Source organism: Xiphophorus maculatus, chromosome 23 (assembly GCF_002775205.1).
Source record: "Xiphophorus maculatus strain JP 163 A chromosome 23, X_maculatus-5.0-male, whole genome shotgun sequence".
Taxonomy (NCBI): Eukaryota; Metazoa; Chordata; class Actinopteri; order Cyprinodontiformes; family Poeciliidae; genus Xiphophorus; species Xiphophorus maculatus.
The window spans coordinates 278,612-300,191 of record NC_036465.1 but is presented as its reverse complement, the minus strand read 5'-3'; the positions used below and the strand labels follow the sequence as shown (position 1 = coordinate 300,191).

The 21,580-nt window shown below is 46.1% G+C and overlaps 2 protein-coding genes across 5 annotated transcripts in view; one reads left to right on the top strand and one right to left on the bottom strand.

Moving 5' to 3' along the window:
• Positions 1-5,005: 5,005 nt before the first annotated feature.
• paip2 (poly(A) binding protein interacting protein 2) lies at positions 5,006-7,077 on the bottom strand. 2 transcript variants are annotated; one of them, XM_023329013.1, is made up of 4 exons: positions 7,051-7,077; positions 6,649-6,895; positions 5,673-5,867; positions 5,006-5,597 (listed from the first exon to the last, which is right to left on the bottom strand). In XM_023329013.1, exons 2-4 carry the CDS (start codon positions 6,784-6,786, stop codon positions 5,532-5,534), a joined length of 399 nt encoding a protein of 132 aa, XP_023184781.1. In that variant the 5' UTR covers positions 6,787-6,895; positions 7,051-7,077; the 3' UTR covers positions 5,006-5,531. The 2 variants fall into 2 exon arrangements, with proteins under 2 accessions (XP_023184781.1, XP_005814237.2); XM_005814180.3 differs by having other exon boundaries at positions 6,649-6,790; positions 6,957-7,069.
• Positions 7,078-7,661: 584 nt separating this feature from the next.
• LOC102220730 (matrin-3-like) overlaps positions 7,662-21,580 on the top strand; it is a 26,384-nt gene continuing 12,465 nt past the window's right edge. The window contains exons 1-9 of one of the 3 annotated variants that reach the window (XM_023329006.1): positions 7,662-7,764; positions 10,041-10,730; positions 11,101-11,162; positions 19,126-19,152; positions 19,250-19,332; positions 19,403-19,443; positions 19,515-19,631; positions 19,708-19,833; positions 19,904-20,080. In XM_023329006.1, the coding sequence (XP_023184774.1) occupies positions 10,101-10,730; positions 11,101-11,162; positions 19,126-19,152; positions 19,250-19,332; positions 19,403-19,443; positions 19,515-19,631; positions 19,708-19,833; positions 19,904-20,080 (1,263 nt within the window). In that variant the 5' untranslated portion in view covers positions 7,662-7,764; positions 10,041-10,100. Of the gene's footprint in view, positions 7,765-10,037; positions 10,731-11,100; positions 11,163-15,121; positions 16,432-19,125; positions 19,153-19,249; positions 19,333-19,402; positions 19,444-19,514; positions 19,632-19,707; positions 19,834-19,903; positions 20,081-21,580 lie in introns of those variants that run through there. The other 2 variants (XM_023329007.1, XM_023329008.1) reach the window with 2 other exon arrangements.

Below are 21,580 nucleotides of genomic sequence, written 5' to 3'. Positions count from 1 at the left end.
ACACACACACACACACACACACACACACCAGGCTGCTGGTGGAGGGTGATCTGATCTGAAGGAAGAAGTTTAATCTGCTTAGCCTCTGATTAACAGCCTGGTAATCCTGCAGCCCAACAATCTGACCCCCCCTCACCAAGATGGCAGGTGATGAAGATGAGGATGATGATGGTTCCATCATCAGTTCCTGATCCAGTCCAGGATTCTTCTTCTCGCTCCGTCTGGTTCTCCAGGTTTTCCTTCCAGCATCTTCAGTTCTTTAGATTCCAGAGTCTCATTTCTCTGTCCCGGTTCTGGTTCTGACCCACATTAGAGACGCTAGACCAGAACCAGAACCAGAACTGGAACCAGAATCAGAACCAGAACTGTGGATCTGATCCGTCATCAAACTTAAACCATATTGTTGGAAAAAAAAAAAAGTTTTAATGCGACAAATAAAGTTTTTTAGAGTTTTAACAATCAAAAAAATTTATGAGAAAATAAAAAATAAAAATCAGCCGACTGAAGTTAATTTATAAAAATGAAAACAAATATTAGCTGGCTAAGCTAACGGAGCCGATTTTATGAACAAAATCAGAACTTTCATCTGCATGATAGTAACTAGATGGAAAAATTCAAACTGATTCATTTTCACTCAAACTTCTCAGATTGTTTAGTTTAATCCGTTTGTGATGAACAGATTACAAATAAATGAATCATTTTAAAATGATTTTGGAAACAAATGTGTCAGTGTCTGCAAAATACTTGAATAAAATATTAACATGAGAAATGATAAAACATAAGAGCAGTTTGTGTTCATTGTTTATTCAGGTGCAAACATAAAATCAGAATCTGAGACACAAGTATTGATCTGTATCAATATTATCAATAATTTGATTCCAGTTTCACCATGAGGAACGCCTGAAACAGTCACAATGAACCAACGGTTCTGATCGGAAGAACCGGATCTGAGCGGAAGAACCGGATCTGACCCGAAGAACCGGATCTGAGCGGAAGAACCGGATCTGACCCGAAGAACCGGATCTGACCCGAAGAACCGGTTCTTTCCTTCCTCTGAAAGCGTCGTTTTAATCTTTTCCTCTAAAGTGAAAACATCCGGCCCGGCTCCGGCTCCAGGACGGGTCGGTCCGGTTCGGTACCGGCTCCTTTCTGGCCGTGGCGTTGCCATGGCGCCGGGCGGCTGCAGATAAATGGCGGCCGGGCCTTTGTGGCGCTAATGTCGGGTAAACTGGAGGTAAATTACGAGGCTGAGCAAACAGCCGCAGACAGAGAAAGGAAGACGGATGGAGGCCGCCGCCGCCGTTCCGTTACATTAAAACCTTCCTGAAGCGGCAGAAGGAAAGATATCGATAACAGCCGACAGACGGGACAATAAACTGTATTTGATCCTGCTTGGGTCTGTGTGCACAGAGGTGATGAAGGAGCGGAGGGAGGAAGAGGAGGAGGAGCGTTTGCTGGTTCCTCACTTTGTTTTAAAATGGACAGAAGAAGAAGAAGACAAAGGTCTTCAGATCCGGATGCTTCTGCTGTTCGTCATGTTGAAAACGTTCAGGACACAAAACAAACTAGAAAATTAGCATTTCCTGTGAAAACGCAGAGCGAATCCTGGACGCGGAACGTTTCGGTGAAAATTACAGGAAACTTTCAGCAATACGCAGAAGGACGTGGGCGATGTTGGCGGAAATTAATACTAGTGTGTGTGTGTGTGTGTGTGTGTGTGTGTGTGTGTGTGTGTGTGTGTGTGTGTGTGTGTGTGTGTGTGTGTGTGTGTGTGTGTGTGTGTGTGTGTGTGTGTGATTTACTCGTGTCACAGTTTGACTCGTTGCGGAGGGAGTCAGTAGCGATACAGCTAACTGAGTTATTAGTTATTAAATTAAAATGTTGCGGACTCAATCACACAACCGTTACATTCAGAAGCAGCAGAAAAACTTGAAGAGAACCGAACTCTTCCAGTCAACGAATAAATCATCATCATCAAATGAGCTACAAGCTAAAGCTAGCTGAAATACTAATGGTCATGCTAAGGATAGCATGCTGGCTAGCATTAGCATGTTGCCCTCCTTTAACTTGCAGTGTGAAAAAAAGCCTCGTAGACGAAGGACGCTGATAGGAAGCTAACAGCTAACAGCTAACAGCAGCGGCCTTTTAGCGGAGCACTGACTGCGGCTTCTGACCCGGTTCTGTTCGGTTGTGGACTGGAAACCAGGAGTACACGCTGTTCACATGAAGCAACATAAAGCCCCATCAGCCAATCACAGACGAGTCAGATGAAAACAAACCAATCACAACCAACAAGTCCAAATACTGCTGTTCCATTTCAGAAAAACTTTAGAGAAGAAAATGAAACAGCTGAACTCTGGAGCCTGAATCAAACATTTCTGCTTTCTACAGTTTCATGTGATTCTTCCCAGGCTGATCACCTGGCCGAACCTGAGGAACCGGGACCAGGTCGGAAGGAGCGACCTCTGACCCTTAGGCGAGCAGGACGCCCCTGGTCACATGACCCCGGCCGTCTCCAGGCTGAGGACGGAGACGCGTCCTGCAGCAGAGGAGGCCATATGGTCTGCACTGCAATAACTGGGATCTGCTGCAACAAAGGAGCAATTCAGACTCACACAAGGAGTGAGAGTCTTGACTCGACAAAGCTGTGAAAACTCTCTTCTTTCAGCCTAATGAAGCTGTCGTCTGGGGGAGTGGTGGAGGCTGGGGGGGGACTGGGAGGAGGCCGAGCCGTCCGGGACGTGATTTGTCATACAATCTGAATCTTTAGGAGGGCAGCAGCAGAGACACCTCCTCTCCATATGTCTGCTTCGTTAGCATCTGAAAGCTGCAGGAGGAAAAGGAGGAGGAGGAGGAGGAGGAGAAGCACCTTCCTGAAGCTGCACATCTCTTATTTAGCTACAGTTTGTGCTTTAAACGTCTTCAGGACAGAAAATAAACCCATTATTCGTGATGCGTTACTGATCAGACTTTCTTTCCTACAAATTTCCAAAATAAAAGCATGTGATGCTGAGCTCTGGTTTCCTGTTCACTGAGGTGAATGTTTGGGAGTTTCAGCAGCAAGTTTCAGATTCTGTTCATATGATCTGAACATGGTCAGTTATGTTATGAGCTTTTATTTTGTCGTCATTTGAAGGAACAGCGTCCAATAATTACCAACAGGAAACTGAGAGGAAACATGAACTTTGACTCTGATGTCCAACCACAGCGTCTGTAAGCATGGAGCTGAGCTGCAACGTTCTGCAGACGTTCTGCAGACGTTCAGGGTTCGCCACAGTGACTTCCTCACATTCAGTGTCTGAACGTGAGGAAAACTTTCTCACCTTGTGGTCAGAAAATCCTCTGGGTTTCTACTGAATCTGAGTGTTAAAACAATGTGAATACCAGCTAATGTTACAGCTAGCATCATGAAAATGATTTCAATGCAGGAGCTCTTAAATGCCACAGAATCTGGTGTTAGCATAACTTTAGCAAGGCTAACAGTAGCATGTTAACTTCTGCTGCTTGCTTGCTGTTGTCTCAGGCAGTAATGCATTATGGTCCATTTAAAACTGGCTTGTTTAAAGTCTGTTATGTTTTCAAGTGAGTTGTTGAAATCGTTTTCCATTTCTCTGTGAAGAAGGTTTCAGGTCAGCTGCAGGCGTTGTTAGATCCAGTGGCTCAGTCAAAGGACGGTTGGCTAACCTGTCAACGGTGGTAAACAAGGTACAGGCGACGTTGATGTTTTTGCTTATGATTCACCCAAAGAACGTTTGGTTTCATAATAAATATGAAATTCAGTTTTACATCATTTCCATTCAGCCTTCAAGGCTCCAATCACTTCTTACCAGTGGAGCATTTCTCCACAGAGATTTCTTCCTTCCACACAATCTTCACTACAATGGAACCAATGGTATCTGACATGTATATTGAAAATGATCTACCAGCTCATCTCCTGGCTTACAGCACAGAGAGATTTAAAGTTTCTGCTGAGTTTTCCATGAAATAATGTTTTGTAATAAACACTTTGCTTTGTAATTCAGCAGAGATTGAACTTTCAGAGTTAACAGAGAAATGATGCGACAGAACGACATCAACAGAGATATTAATAATATTCCCAGCCTGACTGGTGATCAGCTGCAGCGTCTCCTCATGTGTTTCCTGCCCAGCATGTTGAGTCGAACCGAAGCTAGCAGCAATAGCTCAGCTTTTTGCCCCCTCTGTCAGGGACCCTCTGGGTCAGAGTCATGACCTGCCGTTTCTTTCCAGACATCTGCAGCAAATTCTCCAACATCTCCCTCTGACCAATCAGCTGCCTGCAGAGCCCCAGAGGTCCCGCCCCCTCATTAGCATGCGGCTGCTGGCCTGCAGCTGAAAAATGCAAGTCCACCTCTCTGCAGCAAACAGGAAGGGCGGGACGGACCTCTGTCAGTCTCAGACCTTATTTGGAAATGGGACCATTGCACTCCGGAAGTGAAGGGGGCGCTATTTCCTATATTATCCACGGTCTCCCGTTTTTATTTTCTTTAAAATCTGTGATATATTTTCGCCTTTAGGAAGGATTTTCTCTCTCAGCATTTATTTGAACTTTTCTCTTTTATTTACTTCAGTGCAGCTCACAGTTTTTAACAGATTCTGTAGCTTTCTGTGAACTTCTACATCTGCTCCTTAGTGGCATCTTTTCGGGCCTGATACTGCCTCTAGTGGCGTGGGGTGGTAACACAGCTAATATAATTACATTACTAAATCAGAATAGCACAAAGTCTTTGTCTCTGATCCCACTGAGACCCGATGGACCTGAGTTGGTTCGGAAGGTCCAGGTCCATCCGTAGCTTCCTGTGGAGAATCATCCAGAGCGAAGACAATGTGAGGAAACCACAGACAACAGCGCCCTCTGCTGGACAGCACTGAAAGCTGCACTCAGCATTTTCCCCAAATAACTGATGTTTAGGGTGAAAATATGTCAACATCTAATCATTTTGGGTTCTGGACAGAACCGGCGGACAGAACCAGACCCAGCCTCTTCTCCTCAATAAACATTTATTTTCATCACTACTTTAAGAAAAAATAGATTTTTTTTTTTTTACATCTTTTTCTTTATCAGACTTTTTTTTACAGAACATTAGAAAAAGTTTAAAGACGTCAGGAAGTAAAGCAGCAGAGCGACGCAAAGGATTCTGGGAAAAAACGAGAGGAAACAATGACAGAACCGGGTCGGGTGGGACTCTGATTGGACCAGACTCCATCACACCTGGTCAGGTGAGGAGAGTCAGGACAGAACCTGGAGGTCGGTCTTGAGTGGGTTCCAAAGGTTCAGGGGAGAACAGGTGACAGAAACATGAAGGATCTGGTTTACATTCAGAGAGTTTCAGACAGACTGGTGACCCCAGGTGACCCCAGGGGAGGCAGCAGACGTGGTGAGGAGATGTGAGGCGACAGCAGAACTTTGGCAACACGTGAGGCTGAAGGTCTGAACGGCGGCTGGAGAACAGCGGACTTCCTGCTGATGATGTCACAGAGCAGGCTGGGGAGGAAGGGGCGGGGCTAAGGGGTCACAGGTTGTGCTTCTGGATCCCCGGAGTGAATTCCTTGGCATTTGGATTCAGGCTGCTCCTCACCTGCAGGAGGAAGAGGAGTCAGGGACAGGAGACGGGCCCCCGAGGCGTTCCCAGCTCCCGATTGGCTCAACTCACCACCACTTCCAAGTCGGAGGCATCGGGGTGAACGTCCGGGTCCAGAACCAGCAGGCTGATCTGGTCCTGCAGCTGAGCCACGCCGCCGGGGGGGAGGTCTCTGGACGGGATGAACCACTCCCACTGCTCCTCCTCATCCAGCATCTGCTGGAAGCAGCGCTCCATGAACTCCTCCTCCCACAGCTCCTCCTCCACCTGGGCCAGGACCAGTCAGAACCGATCAGAACCAGGCAGGCAGAGAGACCGTGTTCAGAACGTCTGGTTTCTATTCTTCAGCTTCCATAACTGTAAAATATCCCCACCCTGAACCCACTAACTGCACACTAAACAAACTAAAATATTGAGTTAATTAGTCCAACCAGGTTTATCCCACTTTTTTTATTAGGTTTTTCAAGTTGTCAAGTTAAACAAACATAAATAAAGTAAGTTTGACTTCATTTACTTCAGGGTCTTTAACCAGAACCAGAACCGGGTCTTTAAATGGAACTGGGTCAGTTCTCTTCAAATGCTTCACGATGCATCAGTTATCTTCAAATGAAAGTGATGATGATGCAGCAAAGGATTGTGGGAGAAAAATCTGGCACACAAAATATCAGCCATAACAGCAATATAAATATTAGTATCGTTCGGTTTTTCACATCGGTGCATTTCTACAGAACCCTACCATCGTGACTGGGTTGGGTTCTGGATGTGGATCGAATCCGTTAGTTTCATCAAGAACATTGAGGAAAAACTAGAAACCTCTGGAGTCCAGGAGGTTCTAGCAGGGCCCGGCTTAAGCCCGACCCAGAGGTTTGACAGCCGATCCAACTTGGTTAAGGAAAGGGACCAGAACCCAAGACTCTAGACGGTTCTGGATCAGATTTAACATGGAGAAGACTGCTGGCGCCACCAAATTCCTTCAGAACCTGAACCAGCTGACTGTACCGAGTCGGAACCGGCACCGCGGGTCTAAACGCCGGCTCCAGTTACTCACCTGTCTGTTGAACTCCTCCTCGTTCTCCATCCACATGTATTCCGCAAACGGATCCTCCTCGGAACCGAACTGGCTGCTGAGGACGACCTCTCCGGTACCGGTGGGGGTGGATGTGGTTCCGATGGTCGGGTCCTTCATGTCTCTGCGGACGGGGTGAAGGAGGTGGCCGTTAGTCAGGCCTCTCTGGGCGGCCAGGCTGGCCGTGAGGGCCGCTGACTCACCAGGAGCAGCGGAGCCACACAGCTAGCTTGAGAACACAGAACCACAACCAGAACCAGGTTAGAACCGCCACTAACTCCGCTTCTTACCTTTTAACACCCAGCGAACTAATTTATTCGACGCTAAAATTCTCAAACGCCCAAAGAGCAGAAAAACTCCTCCGGAACCGAAATGGCTGCTTACCTTCTGTTTGTTTACATCTACTGCGTCACTGATGATTGCCTTCTGATTGGCTGGAGGAGCATGCTGCCTTCACGGTCCGTTTGGTGTGTTATGAAATAGAACGTGGAGTTCATGATAATAAGTTAGAAGAGAACATTTTAATATTTATCGACCAGATCAAATCTTCTAGATTTGTTAAAATATATCTGAGGCTGTTTCAGTGATGCATGAGGAAGAACACTGTGGGATGAATGAGCCTACGACCTCAGATTCAAACCCTAACTGGTGCTGGCAAACGCCACGCCAGAAGTAGGTTAACACAACGGCTCCGCACTATTTCACCTCCGGAGAGACAAATGGTGCGGCGGGTGGGCGTGATTGGCACATCGTTTCAAACAGCGCAACAGCCGGGACCCTTGAAGAACCGGTCAGATCCACCAGGGGAACCATGATGTGACCGATGTAAAAAGAACCGCTGGGCCTAACCCAATGTTAACGGTCTCAGATCAATAATAAAGCCAGTCCAGGGACGGGTTTAGACTGTTTTAAGGGTGTCCCAGCATCCGTAAAGTAGAAAGGAGAAAAGTCTGTTGAGGGAAGACTCCAGCAGGGGCGCTAACCGGAAGTGGTGTAACGCCAAAGACGAAGACGACGACGAAGAAGAAGAAGAAGAAGAAGAAGAAGAAGAAGTAGCATCAGCCGCGGCTAATCCGCGTCTTGTCTGGAAAATTTGTGGTAAGTTAATAAATCCATAAAGCGCATGCATTTACTGTGTTTCTGCTATAATGATAATGAAGCAGCATTGAAACGGAACCATTGCGTTCAGATTCGGGTTTTTAGAAAGGATTTTTTTGCCCAAAAGCGGGAAATAATGCCTCGTGTTAGCGTCCAAAGCTAACATTAGCTTCTGTTATTAAAGCTAAACTTTGAAACAAGTTTTATTATTGAGTTTTTAAAAATTTTGTTCCACTGTTCGCTGAAGTGTTTAGATGTTATGTAATGTAAGGAGAAATGACTCGATGACTTAGAAATTGTTTTTTTTTTGCTGTTATATTTCCGGACATTATCTTAGCAAGAAGCTAACGGTCAGCTTAAACCGAACAGATTTGCTTTCTACCGCTGATTTATGGAAATATTTCAGACTTTATTCACCTTAAAATGAACATATCTGGATTCTAGAGTTGATTTATGGAAACGGTTTTATCCACCGATTATTGAAAGTACGTTTCTATATTTGTTGTTGCTCGGCCCTGGTGAATAAGTTGCCATTAAATATTAGGCAAGCGGCTTCTGTTGCTGTTTTTGTCTCTTAATTTTTTTCAGTGGCTTTTCACGCAATGCGAGTTTCTATTTTATAAATTTGTATTCTTTTTAGTACGTTGTATTTTGTTGTGCGTTTTTATCTGCTTCTACTGTATAGCACTTTGGGTAAACATACTGGTTTTTAAAAATATGCTTTATGGATTAGATTGTGGTTTCCTCACTCCAGTATTAATATCAGCAGGGTGAGTCACCTTGGTTACAGGCTGGAGTATTTATTTTTATCTCTAGTTATTTATTTTCATTTAAATGGTGAGTATTAACAGAGAGGATATACAAAGGTTTCTAGCCATGGAGAACTGGCAGCAAATAGGTCAAAGGGTCAGATTGACTTGAAGACTTTTGGTTGAAGTCTAGTTACAAATCCTCAGCCAGAACCAAGCCAGTTCTGTTAGAGTTCAATAATAATAATAGCAGCTTTATGTCTCAACCTGTGATCCTGACTGGATCATCAGGAATTTAACTCACATTTTCCTCCTTCAAAACGCTGCTGGAGATGTTCCAGAGTCAGAAAGTTACCAGGTTTAGTTTCTCTAAAAACCTTTTTCCACCAGCAGGTCGTCCTCTAACCGGTTAATGTCTGGTCCGGTTCGGTCCGGTTCTACCCCAGGTAACGAGCAGGCCGTGAGCAGCGTCAGCTGGGGTCGGCTCTCTCTTCTCTCAGGAATGAAGAACCTTCTGGTTCTGGTTGACCCAAATAAATCCAGATATTTTATTTTATCTTGTAGAAATGCATTTCTGGCCCAAACATAATGATAAGACCCGGATCAGCTGATTATTTCATCATACATATAAATGTAATTACTTTCTGCCACTTTATTTCTTAATGTACAACCTTTTGGATTTAGGTAATGTGGTCAAATGATGTAAACCAATAGCCACGCATTAACTTTATTTTTTTTTTTTAATCAATGGAAAATTAAAATTGACATCACAAGTTAATAATACAGGAAGCTGAGCAGCTTCAGCGTTTCTCTCTTCTCCATTGCTGTCTGTTCTTCAGAGCTGCTAGCAGCGCTGCCAATTCATTCTGCTGCTAAACTTACCTCCATAGCAGACGGCAGCATGTCCCCACAGCTAAATGCTGCAGTTTGCAGTGACATAAATCACGAGCCAATCAGTGAATGCGGCCAGCAGCCTATCAAATTGCCTCGGTGCTGTACCTGGCTAGGTGCTGCTGGTGCTACCCCTGAAGTGGGAACCACGGTCTGTGAACAGCCAGGCAGAACCGCACCGGATCTGCTAATGGGAAGTGAATCTGGCCAGGACCAAACTGGTACAGAACCGGTTAGAGGGGCCCTGAGTCAGGGTCAGTGGACCAGCTGGGGTTATTCCTCCTGCTTGCTTGTTTTTCTGTGACTTTAGGATTACGACATGTTTAGATTCTCAGTTTGAATTTCTTGACGTTTTCTCGTCTGTCTTGAATCTCTGAGCTATAACTGTGGTTCTGTATAGCCGGGTCAGGTGATCCAGGAACTGCCAACTTTGAGCAGGAGTTTTCAGTGTTCTAGTCATTTCCAGCTGGTTAGCGCTGAGTTGATGCCGAAGACGCGCCGATCGGCGCTGCAGCGGCTGTCTGCAGGGTTTGTCCTTGTCTCTGGTTGACTCTTGACCTTGGCGCCGGAGCGTCGGCCCCCAGCCGGTCTCTGGGTCTTTCTGAAGGTTGTCTCTGCTTCGTTGTGTCTCAGCAGAACGCCGAGCTTCTTCCGGAGAAGAGGAGTTTCAGCCTTTCGGCCGCTTGGCTTGAGGTCATGGCTCAGCAGGCCGACGGAGCCCAGACCCCGTTCTCTGTAGGGCGGGGGCTCAACTTTAACATGGCCGAGCAGGCTCCCGGCCGCCAGATGGGGGGCGGGGCCTCGGGCGTTGGGATGGGCGGGATGGAGGGCCTGGATGGCGGAGGCGGCCAGATGACCCGGCGCAGCGGCGGCGATGGGCCTCTTGGGCGCCACATGAAGCTGTTCTCCAGTCTGGGCCTGTCGCCCTCTGACCTGGATGCTCTGGCCCAGATCCCGGACGAGGACATCACCATGGAAACGCTGCCCCGCATCCTGATGCAGCTGAAGAGCCGCAAGGGGGCGGCAGGAGAGCGCGGGGCGGCAGCCTCAGAAGCAGCTTTCCGTGGAGGACGGGACGGCTGGGACCCGTCTCCGGGTCCGGCTCGGAACCAGTCCTCCGGAGACTTTGGCTTCGGCTCCATGCGGGATGGCTACGGCTCCGGGTCGGGGTCCGGCTACGGCATGGGGGCGTCGTCAGACCCCTTGTTCATGCAGAGGAGGATGGGCGCGCCTTCCAGCGGGAAGATCCAGGACTTCCTGGGGGTCGCGCCCCCCCTGTTCCCCCACGTGTGCTCTCTTTGTGACTTTGACGTTCATTCCTCCATGGTGAGTACGCCCGCTGCTTCTCTAACTGTTAATGTGTGAGCCTGTCAGCTGCCGCGGGGTCCAGCTCCAGGTAACTTCATCCGCTCTGGGCTCCTTCATCCCAGTTAGTGCTGGTCGCTCCAGGTTCTGGTCCGGCCCGGTCAGCGTGGCAGCTTCGCCTCAGCCTCTTGTTCCACTGGGATCCGGACCGACGGAACCACGATCGGCTTTTCCTCCAGAACCCGGAGCAGAACCCGGCCGATTGGGCCTTTACCAGCCACAGCAGAACCGTCCTGCTGCTCTGGGTTTCTTCTCATGACCCGGTTCTGTTCAGAGGTTCTGGACCGACTGATCTGGGTTCTGCTGCTAACGACGCTCTCTCTGCCTGCAGGAGTGGAACCATCACACATCCGGCCTGCGCCATGCGGAGAACCGACGCCGCCTGCTGGACATGTGAGTCAGAACCGGGTCCGGGCTCAGAACCAGAACCAGAACCGGTCCGGTCCCTCCAGGATGTTGGGATCTTTTGCTTCACTTTTTAAATAAAGTTGTGAATTTTTTTGAAGTTTTATTTTCCGGTAATTCGTTCTAAAAAGTTAAATCTACAGATTGTGGCGTTAATCTGTAAATCAGTTTCTAGTTCTAACCCTTCCAGCCAGCAGAGCTTTGGAACCGACGTCGCTGCGTTGGACGTTTACGTCTCGCCATCTTTAAAGGTCACAGACTAAAACAAACTTTATTCCTCTGTTTTCATTGTGTTAGCCACCGCAGTGAGGCTAGTTTCAAGTTGGATATTGGATATTAGCGCTCCGCGGAGTAAAGAGTGTTTAGTTCAAGGTCAATCCGATTTCTGAACGTTAATGTCGGCCAGCTGTTCTCTAGTGCTCCCTCCTCAGACGCTCAGAGGTTCAATTTCCAACCAAACACTCCTGTAAATAAAAGCCTTGTGATCAACTGATACAAAAAGTGGTCATTCATGCTATTAAACGAGGCACACTATCCTCTATTAAAATGTTAAGTCATATTCAATATTTTAAATAATTTTAATACTAAATGTTTTCTTCAGTAGTCTCCAAACCGTTAACACTAATCTTTATTACATTTTGACCCTTTTTATTTTTAAACGAATTTTATATTTAAAAAATAATTTAAAAAAATGTTCATAAACTGTATTACATCAGATGATCATCACATTTGTTACCTGTAAAGTTCAATTACATAAAATTCTAGCGCAGGATCTATTTCCTTACATGTTCACTTCTTACCTGAAATATGTTAAATACAACAAATATTTACTTACAGTGTGATTTATTTCATAACTTGTCACCTTTATTGTTTACCCTGAAATGTTTAATTACACATTAAATGTTTAAAGATGGGCTCTTTCATCTGGTTTACATTAAATGTTTACTGCAAAATGTCTGATTATATAATTGTTTACTTTAATCACATAAAATGTTTATTTAAAAATATAATATTTCATTACATGTATGTTTATTACCTGAAATATTTAAAATATAATTGTTTTTCATTTCATCGCCTGTTTACATGCAGCTTGAATCAAACGCTTCATGAATTTTTCCCACATTAAATTATTGAATGAGAGAAAACAGACACTTAAAACTGAACACAAAATAATGAGGGGAACAAATACAATTTTCTTTTTTACTATCTACAGTTTACATCAAACAGTGCTAACCGTACAAATATTTCAAAATGAGCACAGAAAATCTTTTTCCAATCTGCATTTTAATTAATAGTGCAACATTGCAGTTGCATATTAGTATGCGTAGGTTTTATTTGCATTATGTTTTACAACCACACTAGAACACATGCTCACTAAGCTGCAGCACACACACAATCTTGTCAAGAAGTGTCACCTCTTCACATGGAAGCAGCAACTACTTGGTTCTGTGAAACATTTAGTATTTGCTCCTCATGCAACCGATCTCTTTCCACATGAATTGCAGCTGCAGCTCGTGTGTCTTTAGCATCGTTAGCATCCAGTTGACCTCTCCCTTGACCTCAGCACACATCATTCCTACACTGTCAGTCTCTGTCTGCTAACACAGGTAATAAACTGGACAGAAGGCCACAGTTTTCTGTTATGTGCTTGTCTGATGCACGTCCGCCTCACCCCTTAGAAATAAAAGAAATCCACCCATGTGGTTTTACACCAGTAAGGAAGGAGGATAAGGATCGTGCGCGTTCTTTTAAATTTGAGGGTCTTTCTGTGCCTAGTTCAAAACGGTCAACAATAATTGCTACATGTTTTCCAAATGTTTCCAAAAGCTGAGGAGGCGGGTTAGTGTTGCCCTTCCCCTGGGCTTAAGGCGAACATACGACACATCGAGGGTGTCCAAAGGCTTTACACAGTTTTATGTGACACATTAAAAAGATGGCAAAGAAGCTGAACAGGTAGATCGAGTCTTAGATTAATGTAAGTAAAACCATTTGAAAGTGTGAAAGTTTTTTGATGCTGGCAGAAAAGGCCCAACAGTGTTAAACAGTGATAACAAGATGACAAAGCAAGAAAGTCCTGTTGAACATTTGACTTTCTTGTGTCATTCATCTTTAAGAAAACCTGTGACCAGCTGCTTTTATTCAGCTCTGACCTGAGCTCCCTGTTCTCCTGTAACTGATTTATTTCTCTTCTCTGTTCACATAAGTGAGATTTTATGATGAATAGAATAGAATAGAATTACTTTATTCATCCCAGCAGGGAAATTATTTCGCAGTTACAGCAGCATAGAGACAAGACACAACAACCACCACTGAGTAGCAATTGTAGACAAGATAAAAATAAAATATAACATGCTGTTAATATAAAAGCAGCTTAGAGCAGTCCTTGCAAGGATTCAAAATGCAGAACAGAATGTATATGTAAATATATGTACAGCAGTGTGCCACAGTGCAGTTGTGCAAATCGGACTGATTAGTGCAGAACAATGATTTAGCTTTTATTGTACAGTGAGATGGCATGTGGCAGGAAGGATTTCCTGTATCTGTCCCTACGACAGCGGAGCTGGAGCAGCCTATGTGAGAAGGTGCTCCGCTGTCTGGGGGGGGCTGAAGGAGAGGTGGTGTGCAGGAGAATGCCGGTAGGTGGGTTGAACGACTTGGGACAGTGTGGATGTGTGGTGGTAGGGGAGTAGCAGGAGGTGAGCTGAACCTGTTGAAAAACTGGTTGAACTGGTTTGCTCTATCCAGGCTCCCAGATGTCTGTGTGTCCTTCCCCTTCATTCCTTCTCACACTGCTCTGCTCGAGTTTGGACTCAAGCTTCCTCCTGTAGTTGTCCTTGCATGTCCTCAGTGTCTCTCTGAGTTCACGCTGGACTCTCCTCTGCTCCTCCTTATCTCCAGACCTGAAAGCCATCTTCTTTTTGTTTAGAAGTGCCTTCAGGTCGCTGGTAATCCAGGGTTTGTCGTTGGAGAAGCAGCGCACGGTCCGGGCTGGCATGACAGTGTCCTCACAGAATCTGATGTATTCTGGATTTGTTGCCTTTTTGCTGCTGGTTCATGTTCCTCTTCAGAGTCTGCAGCCTTGCTGAGCTTCTCTTCTCCTGGGGTTTCCTCCTCAGCCTCTCCAACTCGCTCCTCTTCTACAGCCTCCACTGTGTTTTATTTACCTCTTCTGGGGTAAATCAACAAGTTACAGTCTCTGTAACTTGTTGATCCACCGTGGTTTTGCTGCATCGCCTCTTTAATTGTCGTGCATGTCGGTCCGATGTCGTGGCGTTTACCTCGCAGTGACCCAGATTCAGTCTGGATTGATCTAATCCATTTCATATGTCGGTTTACCTTGAAGAGGAAATAATATCAGAACACATCAGTATTAATACTGTAAACTTGATAACACCAGTAAAATAGTTTACTTCACAATAACGGAATAACCTCGATGTTCACTGACAAAACTCGGACTATGCTACATAAAAAATAAAAGCCAGACCTAAACAAGGTTGACCCACTTTAATGAACTCAATGTAACTGAACATGAGTCACCCGGACAAAATCATAGCAAAACATTATGACACAACAGCAACAAAACGAATTTAGACACTCAGGAGAATGGACATGTCTGGAGCAAACTGGTAGATAACTTGGGATGTTGGAGAACGTAACATCAGGACGTCTCACCGCTGATACCCGGGACATTCGTCTCCTTTTCGTTAGCTCTGATAGCTTAGCTCTGATAGCTTAGCTCTGATAGCTTAGCTCCGACAGTTTAGCTCCGACAGCTTAGCTCCGATAGCTTAGCTCCGACAGCTTAGCTCTGATACCTTAGCTCCGACAGTTTAGCTCTGATACCTTAGCTCCGACAGTTTAGCTCTGACAGCTTAGCTCCGACAGCTTAGCTCCGACAGTTTAGCTCCGACAGCTTAGCTCTGACAGCTTAGCTCCGACAGCTTAGCTCCGACAGCTTAGCTCCGACAGCTTAGCTCCGACAGCTTAGCTCCGACAGTTTAGCTCCGATAGCTTAGCTCTGACAGCTTAGCTCTGACAGCTTAGCTCCGACAGCTTAGCTCCGACAGCTTAGCTCCGATACCTTAGCTCCGACAGTTTAGCTCCGATAGCTTAGCTCCGACAGCTTAGCTCCGATAGCTTAGCTCCGACAGCTTAGCTCCGATAGCTTAGCTCCGACAGTTTAGCTCTGATACCTTAGCTCCAACAGTTTAGCTCCGATAGCTTAGCTCCGATAGCTTAGCTCCGATACCTTAGCTCCGATAGCTTAGCTCTGATACCTTAGCTCCGACAGCTTAGCTCCGATACCTTAGCTCCGACAGTTTAGCTCCGACAGCTTAGCTCCGACAGCTTAGCTCCGACAGCTTAGCTCCGACAGCTTAGCTCCGATACCTTAGCTCCAACAGTTTAGCTCTGATACCTTAGCTCCGACAGTTTAGCTCCGATAGCTTAGCTCCGATAGCTTAGCTCTGATACCTTAGCTCCGATAGCTTAGCTCTGATACCTTAGCTCCGATAGCTTAGCTTCCTCCTGTTGTTTCCAAGCAGGAAAACAGTGAAACTAAAGTCCGTTTTCCATCTTTTTACCATTTCGGTCGTGTGATTGGACATTACATCCAATAACGCAGCAAGTTCACACCATTGCTAAATAATTTTTTAGTAACTTGGATTCAAAATATCTGTGAGACACTCGTTTTTATCAGTTATGTTTATGGCACCTGAAGATGGCGCTCATATCCCTTCATATCCTTCGTTGCAGAGTACGTCTACAGCAGCGACGTCACGTTCCAAAGCTCTATTACATCCAAACAGCAACTCCATATATGGAGGGAAAACAGAGTTTGGCCACTAATTGTTCTCCCAGCTGATCAGATGAGCGCCTGAAGACCAGCAGCATGAGACGCAAGATGAGAAAACAGATCTAGAAAATCACGTTGTCTGATTTCTTTAGAGAATTTATTTGCAAACACTTTAGGTTTGATATTAACCTAAACGTACTTCACCAAAGATCTGTGCATCAACCCCAGAGACCCAAACCCAGCAGGCCGGGCCAGCTGAACGGAGCGGCTGAGCAACGATGAGAGAATGGAAGACAGATGTGGATCCTGTGGCAGTGACCGACCTGCAGAGGGCGCAACGCCACGGCTGCTGCCAGCGACGCCTCCAGGGATCCTGCCCGGCACTCGGCCCGACTGGAGCACTCCGGTGATCCAGGAGGGAGAATGTCGGGTTCTCAGATGGAACCAAAGTAGAACCGTTTGGTAGGAACACAACGCGTTGTGATTGGAGGAGAGTGAATGCCAGTGACACCATGGGGGTGGCAGCATCATGGTTGGGGCTGTTCCTCTGCAACGGGATCAAGACGACTGATCCATGACAGAACAACCTGGGAGACGACCCGGACCGCGACCGCCAACCCCAGTTGACGGTCCGTGTTGCCCAGCTCCAGAGGAGCAACGGGCAACGCACCAGCAGCAGGGTGAAGACTTCCAGAAAAAGGAAATGTAACAAAGTACTGAGAAGAACTTTTGTTATTCAACAAATACTTGGTTTCCACCATAATTTGATCAAATAAAATAATGTTGGGGTCTACCAATGACCTGCGGCTCTGAAATTTCCCACACTCCTTGAAGGCAGCACCGACTAAAGCAGCGTGAAATATGTGAAGCTGACGCTGCAGTATTTGTGTGTCCAGGAGGACAGACTGACCTCCGCAGGTCTGTGACTTCCTGTCGGCTGCTTTATTTCACCTCAGTGCATTTTCTCCAGGAGGGGATTGTGGAGGATTGTGGCGCAGAGTGAAGCAGGATAAGCTGCTGCTGCGCAAATAATAACCAGAAGTGAACACATGTCAGTTTGTGCTGCAGGTTCTGGTACCGCTAAGGGGAAAAGCAAACCGGTTCCGATCACTTGAACAATACCGGTGCTGTGCACATCGCGGTGAGTGGCAGGTTCATGGATTTCAGATATGAAGCGATTTTTAAACGGCAGGAAAAACAACGAACCAGACTCGTGTGAGAGTTTACATTAATATTTATTACGGAGCATCAGGCCTGCTGATTAACCTGTGAAGGTTTCATTTAGTGCTCATGTTCAAAATATTTAAAGATGTTACAGGTTTATATTAAATTAAGACTATTGAGCAGGAAGTTGTACAGAGGGCTGAATGGGAACCGGTGATGATCTTGGGGTGTTATAAAAAATAATGTTTAAAGTGTAAATGTTGATGAGATGTTGATGAATATGCAAATATGCAAATGTTAGAAGTTACCACCTTGAATACATACAAATCTGAGCCATGCCAGTAAATTACCAACATGCTTCAAAAATGTTCTGTGTGAGACATTTTCCACGAATCTCCAAAGTTTTCTGTGAGTTTTTAATCGCTGTCCTGTCTTCACTCATGTGAAAAAGTTTCTTGGAGTAACAAACCGAACCTAAAGGCGTCCCACTGACACAGGGAATAACTTTCAGCAGTAATGCCATATGAAGCTATTCTTGAAATTTCTGTGTGGCTCTTTATGGTGACGATAAGCTGAATTTGGCTCTTGATGCTGAACTGGTTCGTGACCTCTGACCTGCGATGTCAGCTTCAGCCTCTCGTCTTTTTACCTGGGAGAACTTGCACAGCTGGTGGCCCTAAATACTGTTTCCCCTCTGTGTGCTGATTCTAGTTTAGGTGAACTCGCAACTTCCTGGAGTAACTGATTAATAACAGGCAGAGCTTTAGCATTGATGCTAATGCTAGGGCGATATGAAGGTCAAATTGTTGTTTATAAAGGGCCGGTGTCACGTAAAACCAACTTTTTGATCTTTCCATCATGTTTTTTTCTGCAGTGTTGCTCTGATTCTTTCATGCTTGAGATATCCTTTAATCTCCCTGGCAATAATTCAGCTGCTAAACGCCTGGGTGGACCTAGCCCCGCCTTCGAGGCGTAGCTCCTCCCCCACTTAGCTCCCTCAGACTAGCCAGCAGCAATTAGCAAACAGCTGCTGAGCTCATTATAGGAGCTGCTGCTCAGAGTAAAAACCTTAAAGGGTTAATAGAGGAGCCATGTTGGATGACTTTCTGGAGGCGGAGCTTCTGAAAGAGCAGGAGTTTTTAAAGAGACAGAGGAACAAATTCAATATGTTAAATCAGGAAGTCAAATTCTTTTAAAATCATATTTGATATATAACATTTTATAACAACTGAAGGTGACAGTTACTGGATTATGATATAATTTGACCTGAGTGAAGTTGGCCCCCCCACCTTATTCAAATTAGACAAAATTGGTGTCAATCAACTCGGCTACGTTTGTGCTGGTTTGTGCAGGTTTGTGCAGCAAAAATTTTCGTTTGTGCCGCTATCATTTTAAAGATATAAAGAAATGTTTTAGAGGTCATCAAAGGTCAACCAGCCCTCTTAATATCTTTAAAATGATAGCTGCACAAATGAAAATCTTTGCTGCACAAACCAGCACAAATGTAGCCGAGTTGATTGACACCCATTTTGTCTGATTTGAAGAAGGTGGGGGGGCTGGTTGACCTTTTGACCTTTACTCTTTCCTTAATATCTTCAAAACCGAAGCAGCACAAATGAAAATTTTTGCTGCACAAACCAGCACAAACGTAGCCGAGTTGATTGACACCAATTTTGTCTAATTTGAAGAAGGTGGGGGGGCCAACTTCACTCAGGTTATAATTTGACACTATGTAGCAGGGAAATCCATCGTACTGGCCCTTTAAGACTCTGCTATTAACAATGACTTCATTCATAATGTCCTTCATATCTCCTATTGATTGGTGCATGAGTAGATTAGAAACGTCCTCTATTGGCCTCAGCAGAGCAGCAGCGACTCACAAACAGAAAGCATTAATTACAGTGATGCTGTTGCCATGGTGATGCCTAGAGCAGTCTGACTGGTTCAGAGGGGGAACTGTGGTGGTCTCTGATGACTGTTGTGTTGTTTCAGGTATCCAGACTGGGAGCCTGGCAGGAGGTAGGTCACACACACACACACACACACACACACACAGACTCCAGTCTCCCAGTGTCCTAGTCCAAGTCGGTAACGTCCGGCTGTCGTTGGGTCGCAGGGACGGCCCCAACCTGTCTGCGGGCCTGCTGGGACCGCCGCCCATGTCCTCCGGACCGCTAGGCGGGATGTCCTCCTGCTGGGGTGAGACGTCCTGACGGGAAGCTGGTCTGGTTCTGTCTCCTCGGTTCTGACCGGTTCTGTTTGTCTGCAGGAGGCCGCAGCCGCTCCGAACTCCCCATGGGCCAGAACACGGTGAGTCGGACCCCCGGCTGCCGACCCGGTTCTGCTCCCGCTTCGTCTGACGGTTCTGGTGTCGTCCTCAGCTCCGCAGCAGGGTGGTGGTGGTGAAGTACGACAGGAAGCCTCTGAGCAACAAGACGCTGTTCGCCTTCACCGAGACGTTCGGCCGCCTGCGGGAGCACCTCATCCTGTCCAACAAGGTACAGCACAGGCTCCGCGTCTGGCCCGGTCCCACTCGGTTCGACCCGGTTGGCAGAGCTGCGTTTCGCCCCTCAGGCCTTCCTGGAGATGGAGAGCCACGAAGCGGCGGCCAACATGGTGGCCTTCTACAAGCAGCATCCCACCAAGCTGTACGGGAAGCCTGTCACCTTCTACCTGTCCCAGAGGCTTATGGTCATCGAGGTAACGCTGCCGCCCGGCAGGTGGACCGCAGGAACCGCTGGAACCAAACTCATGCCTGTTCTGTGTGCAGAAGTCCCACCGGGGCGCGGACCCAGCGGCGGACCGGCCCTCCAGGGACGTGGTCGGCCACGGCAGCAAGGTGGTGTTCTTCGCCAACCTGCCCAAAGACGACGAGCAGAAGAAGGAGCTGCTAACCATCGCCAGACGCTTCGGCACCGTGGACAAGCACCTGTTCCTCACTGACCAGGTAAACCCATCAGAACTGCCTTGGAACTGGACCGGGACAAAAGAGGGGCGGAGCTTCAGCAGAGGTCCAGGTGTTCCTCCTGAAACTGTCGGCTTTTATTCAGCGCCTCTGATTGTATTGTGTGGAAAAGAACTTTAATGATAAAAACAAAAAAATGTCAGTGGCTGAAAAAATTCAAGATGGCTGCCATGGTTATCAAGGACAATTTATTTTTGCACTAAGTTTGCCAATATTTATTGTTGATGAATACAAATATAACTGCCCTTGTAGAAATCATGTTTAGGCACAGCTAGCCAAAAGTTATGCCCCTTTTCCATCGGCTCTACTTCAGCAGCTCGGCTCTATTTCGGAGTGACCGCGTTTCCACCGGCCGGCTCGGCTCTGTAGCACGGTGCCGCCCCCTGGTGGTGGGGGGTATAGCGCTCCGCCTCCAGGCGCCATGTGATGTGCTTCGTTACGCGACCTAAGGCCAGATGTTGTTTTTCTGGGACAAAAGAAGAAGAGAGAGCTGAGCTATTGTTTTATAGCCAATTGTGATTTTTCTGGGACTTCAAGAAAATGCGCGGTGGGAGGAAAACTGTGATGTGGTGAGGAAGAGGAGGAGGAGGAAGAGGAGGACAGCTGATCTCCACCTTGCAGGGAGGAAAGCAGGTGGTTCAGACGGTGCAGGTGAGCTAACGATGATTTTTGTATTAAACTTCTATAAAACTTGTAATAGTGCCGAATATACATGAGCTAATGTTAGCCAGGGTGTTGCAAATAACGTAATAGTGTCAGAATTCATTCCCAATGTGTTTTCAGATGTTGGTGAACTGCAGACCATCGCGGTTCTTCCTGCAGCCTCTGAGTTGGAGGATCTCATCAGTGTCCGTCTTCCTGACCGCCGGTCGGTTTTTACCTCCAGGATGTCCAGAGACCTTCAGCTTCTGGAGCAGGAACCACATGAGCTCCATGTGCTGATGAAACATTTCTAATTTCAAATGTGTCTGATGTTCTTAGAGTTGAAGTGCATTAACAATCTGTTGTTTTTCACTTCAATATGTTTAATTATGATTCATCTGATGTCCAAGTTACACTGAGAACAAATAAAACTGTATTCCTTCTAATCTGACTGGTTCTAGTTTTAATCAAACCTTCATGTTTCCACTTTTTAGTCTCTAAGAATTAAAGTTTAAACTCTTAGTCTTATTTATCACTAATTAAGGTTCCAGGTTTTGGACACATTTTCTCTTTCTTACGTTGAAGATTCTCCAGGCAGACAGATAAACAGAGTGGATAGAAAGATGATGTAGAAAGTAGAAATGAACATGACTTGTATTTTGGGTTTTTGTTAATAGCAGCCCTGATAATAAGGTGAAAATGTTTGGTTTGCTGAATAATGTATTAATAATGTGTCAATGACATATTTCTACACCATAATGTTATTTTCACTCTGTCTAAAGCTCCTCTCGTTTTGGGAGGATTGTATTAGGACCTTGATGCCAAACAAACTACAGTTTG

Bases quoted from the DNA above. Each gene is read 5' to 3' on its own strand.
- paip2 (XM_023329013.1), bottom strand. From the start codon at position 6,786: ATGAAGGACCCGACCATCGGAACCACATCCACCCCCACCGGTACCGGA. The intron at 5,868-6,648 runs GTGAGTAACTGG...GTCCTGGCCCAG, and splicing joins AGGAGGAGTTCAACAGACAG to GTGGAGGAGGAGCTGTGGGA. The intron at 5,598-5,672 runs GTGAGTTGAGCC...TTCCTCCTGCAG, and splicing joins CCTCCGACTTGGAAGTGGTG to GTGAGGAGCAGCCTGAATCC.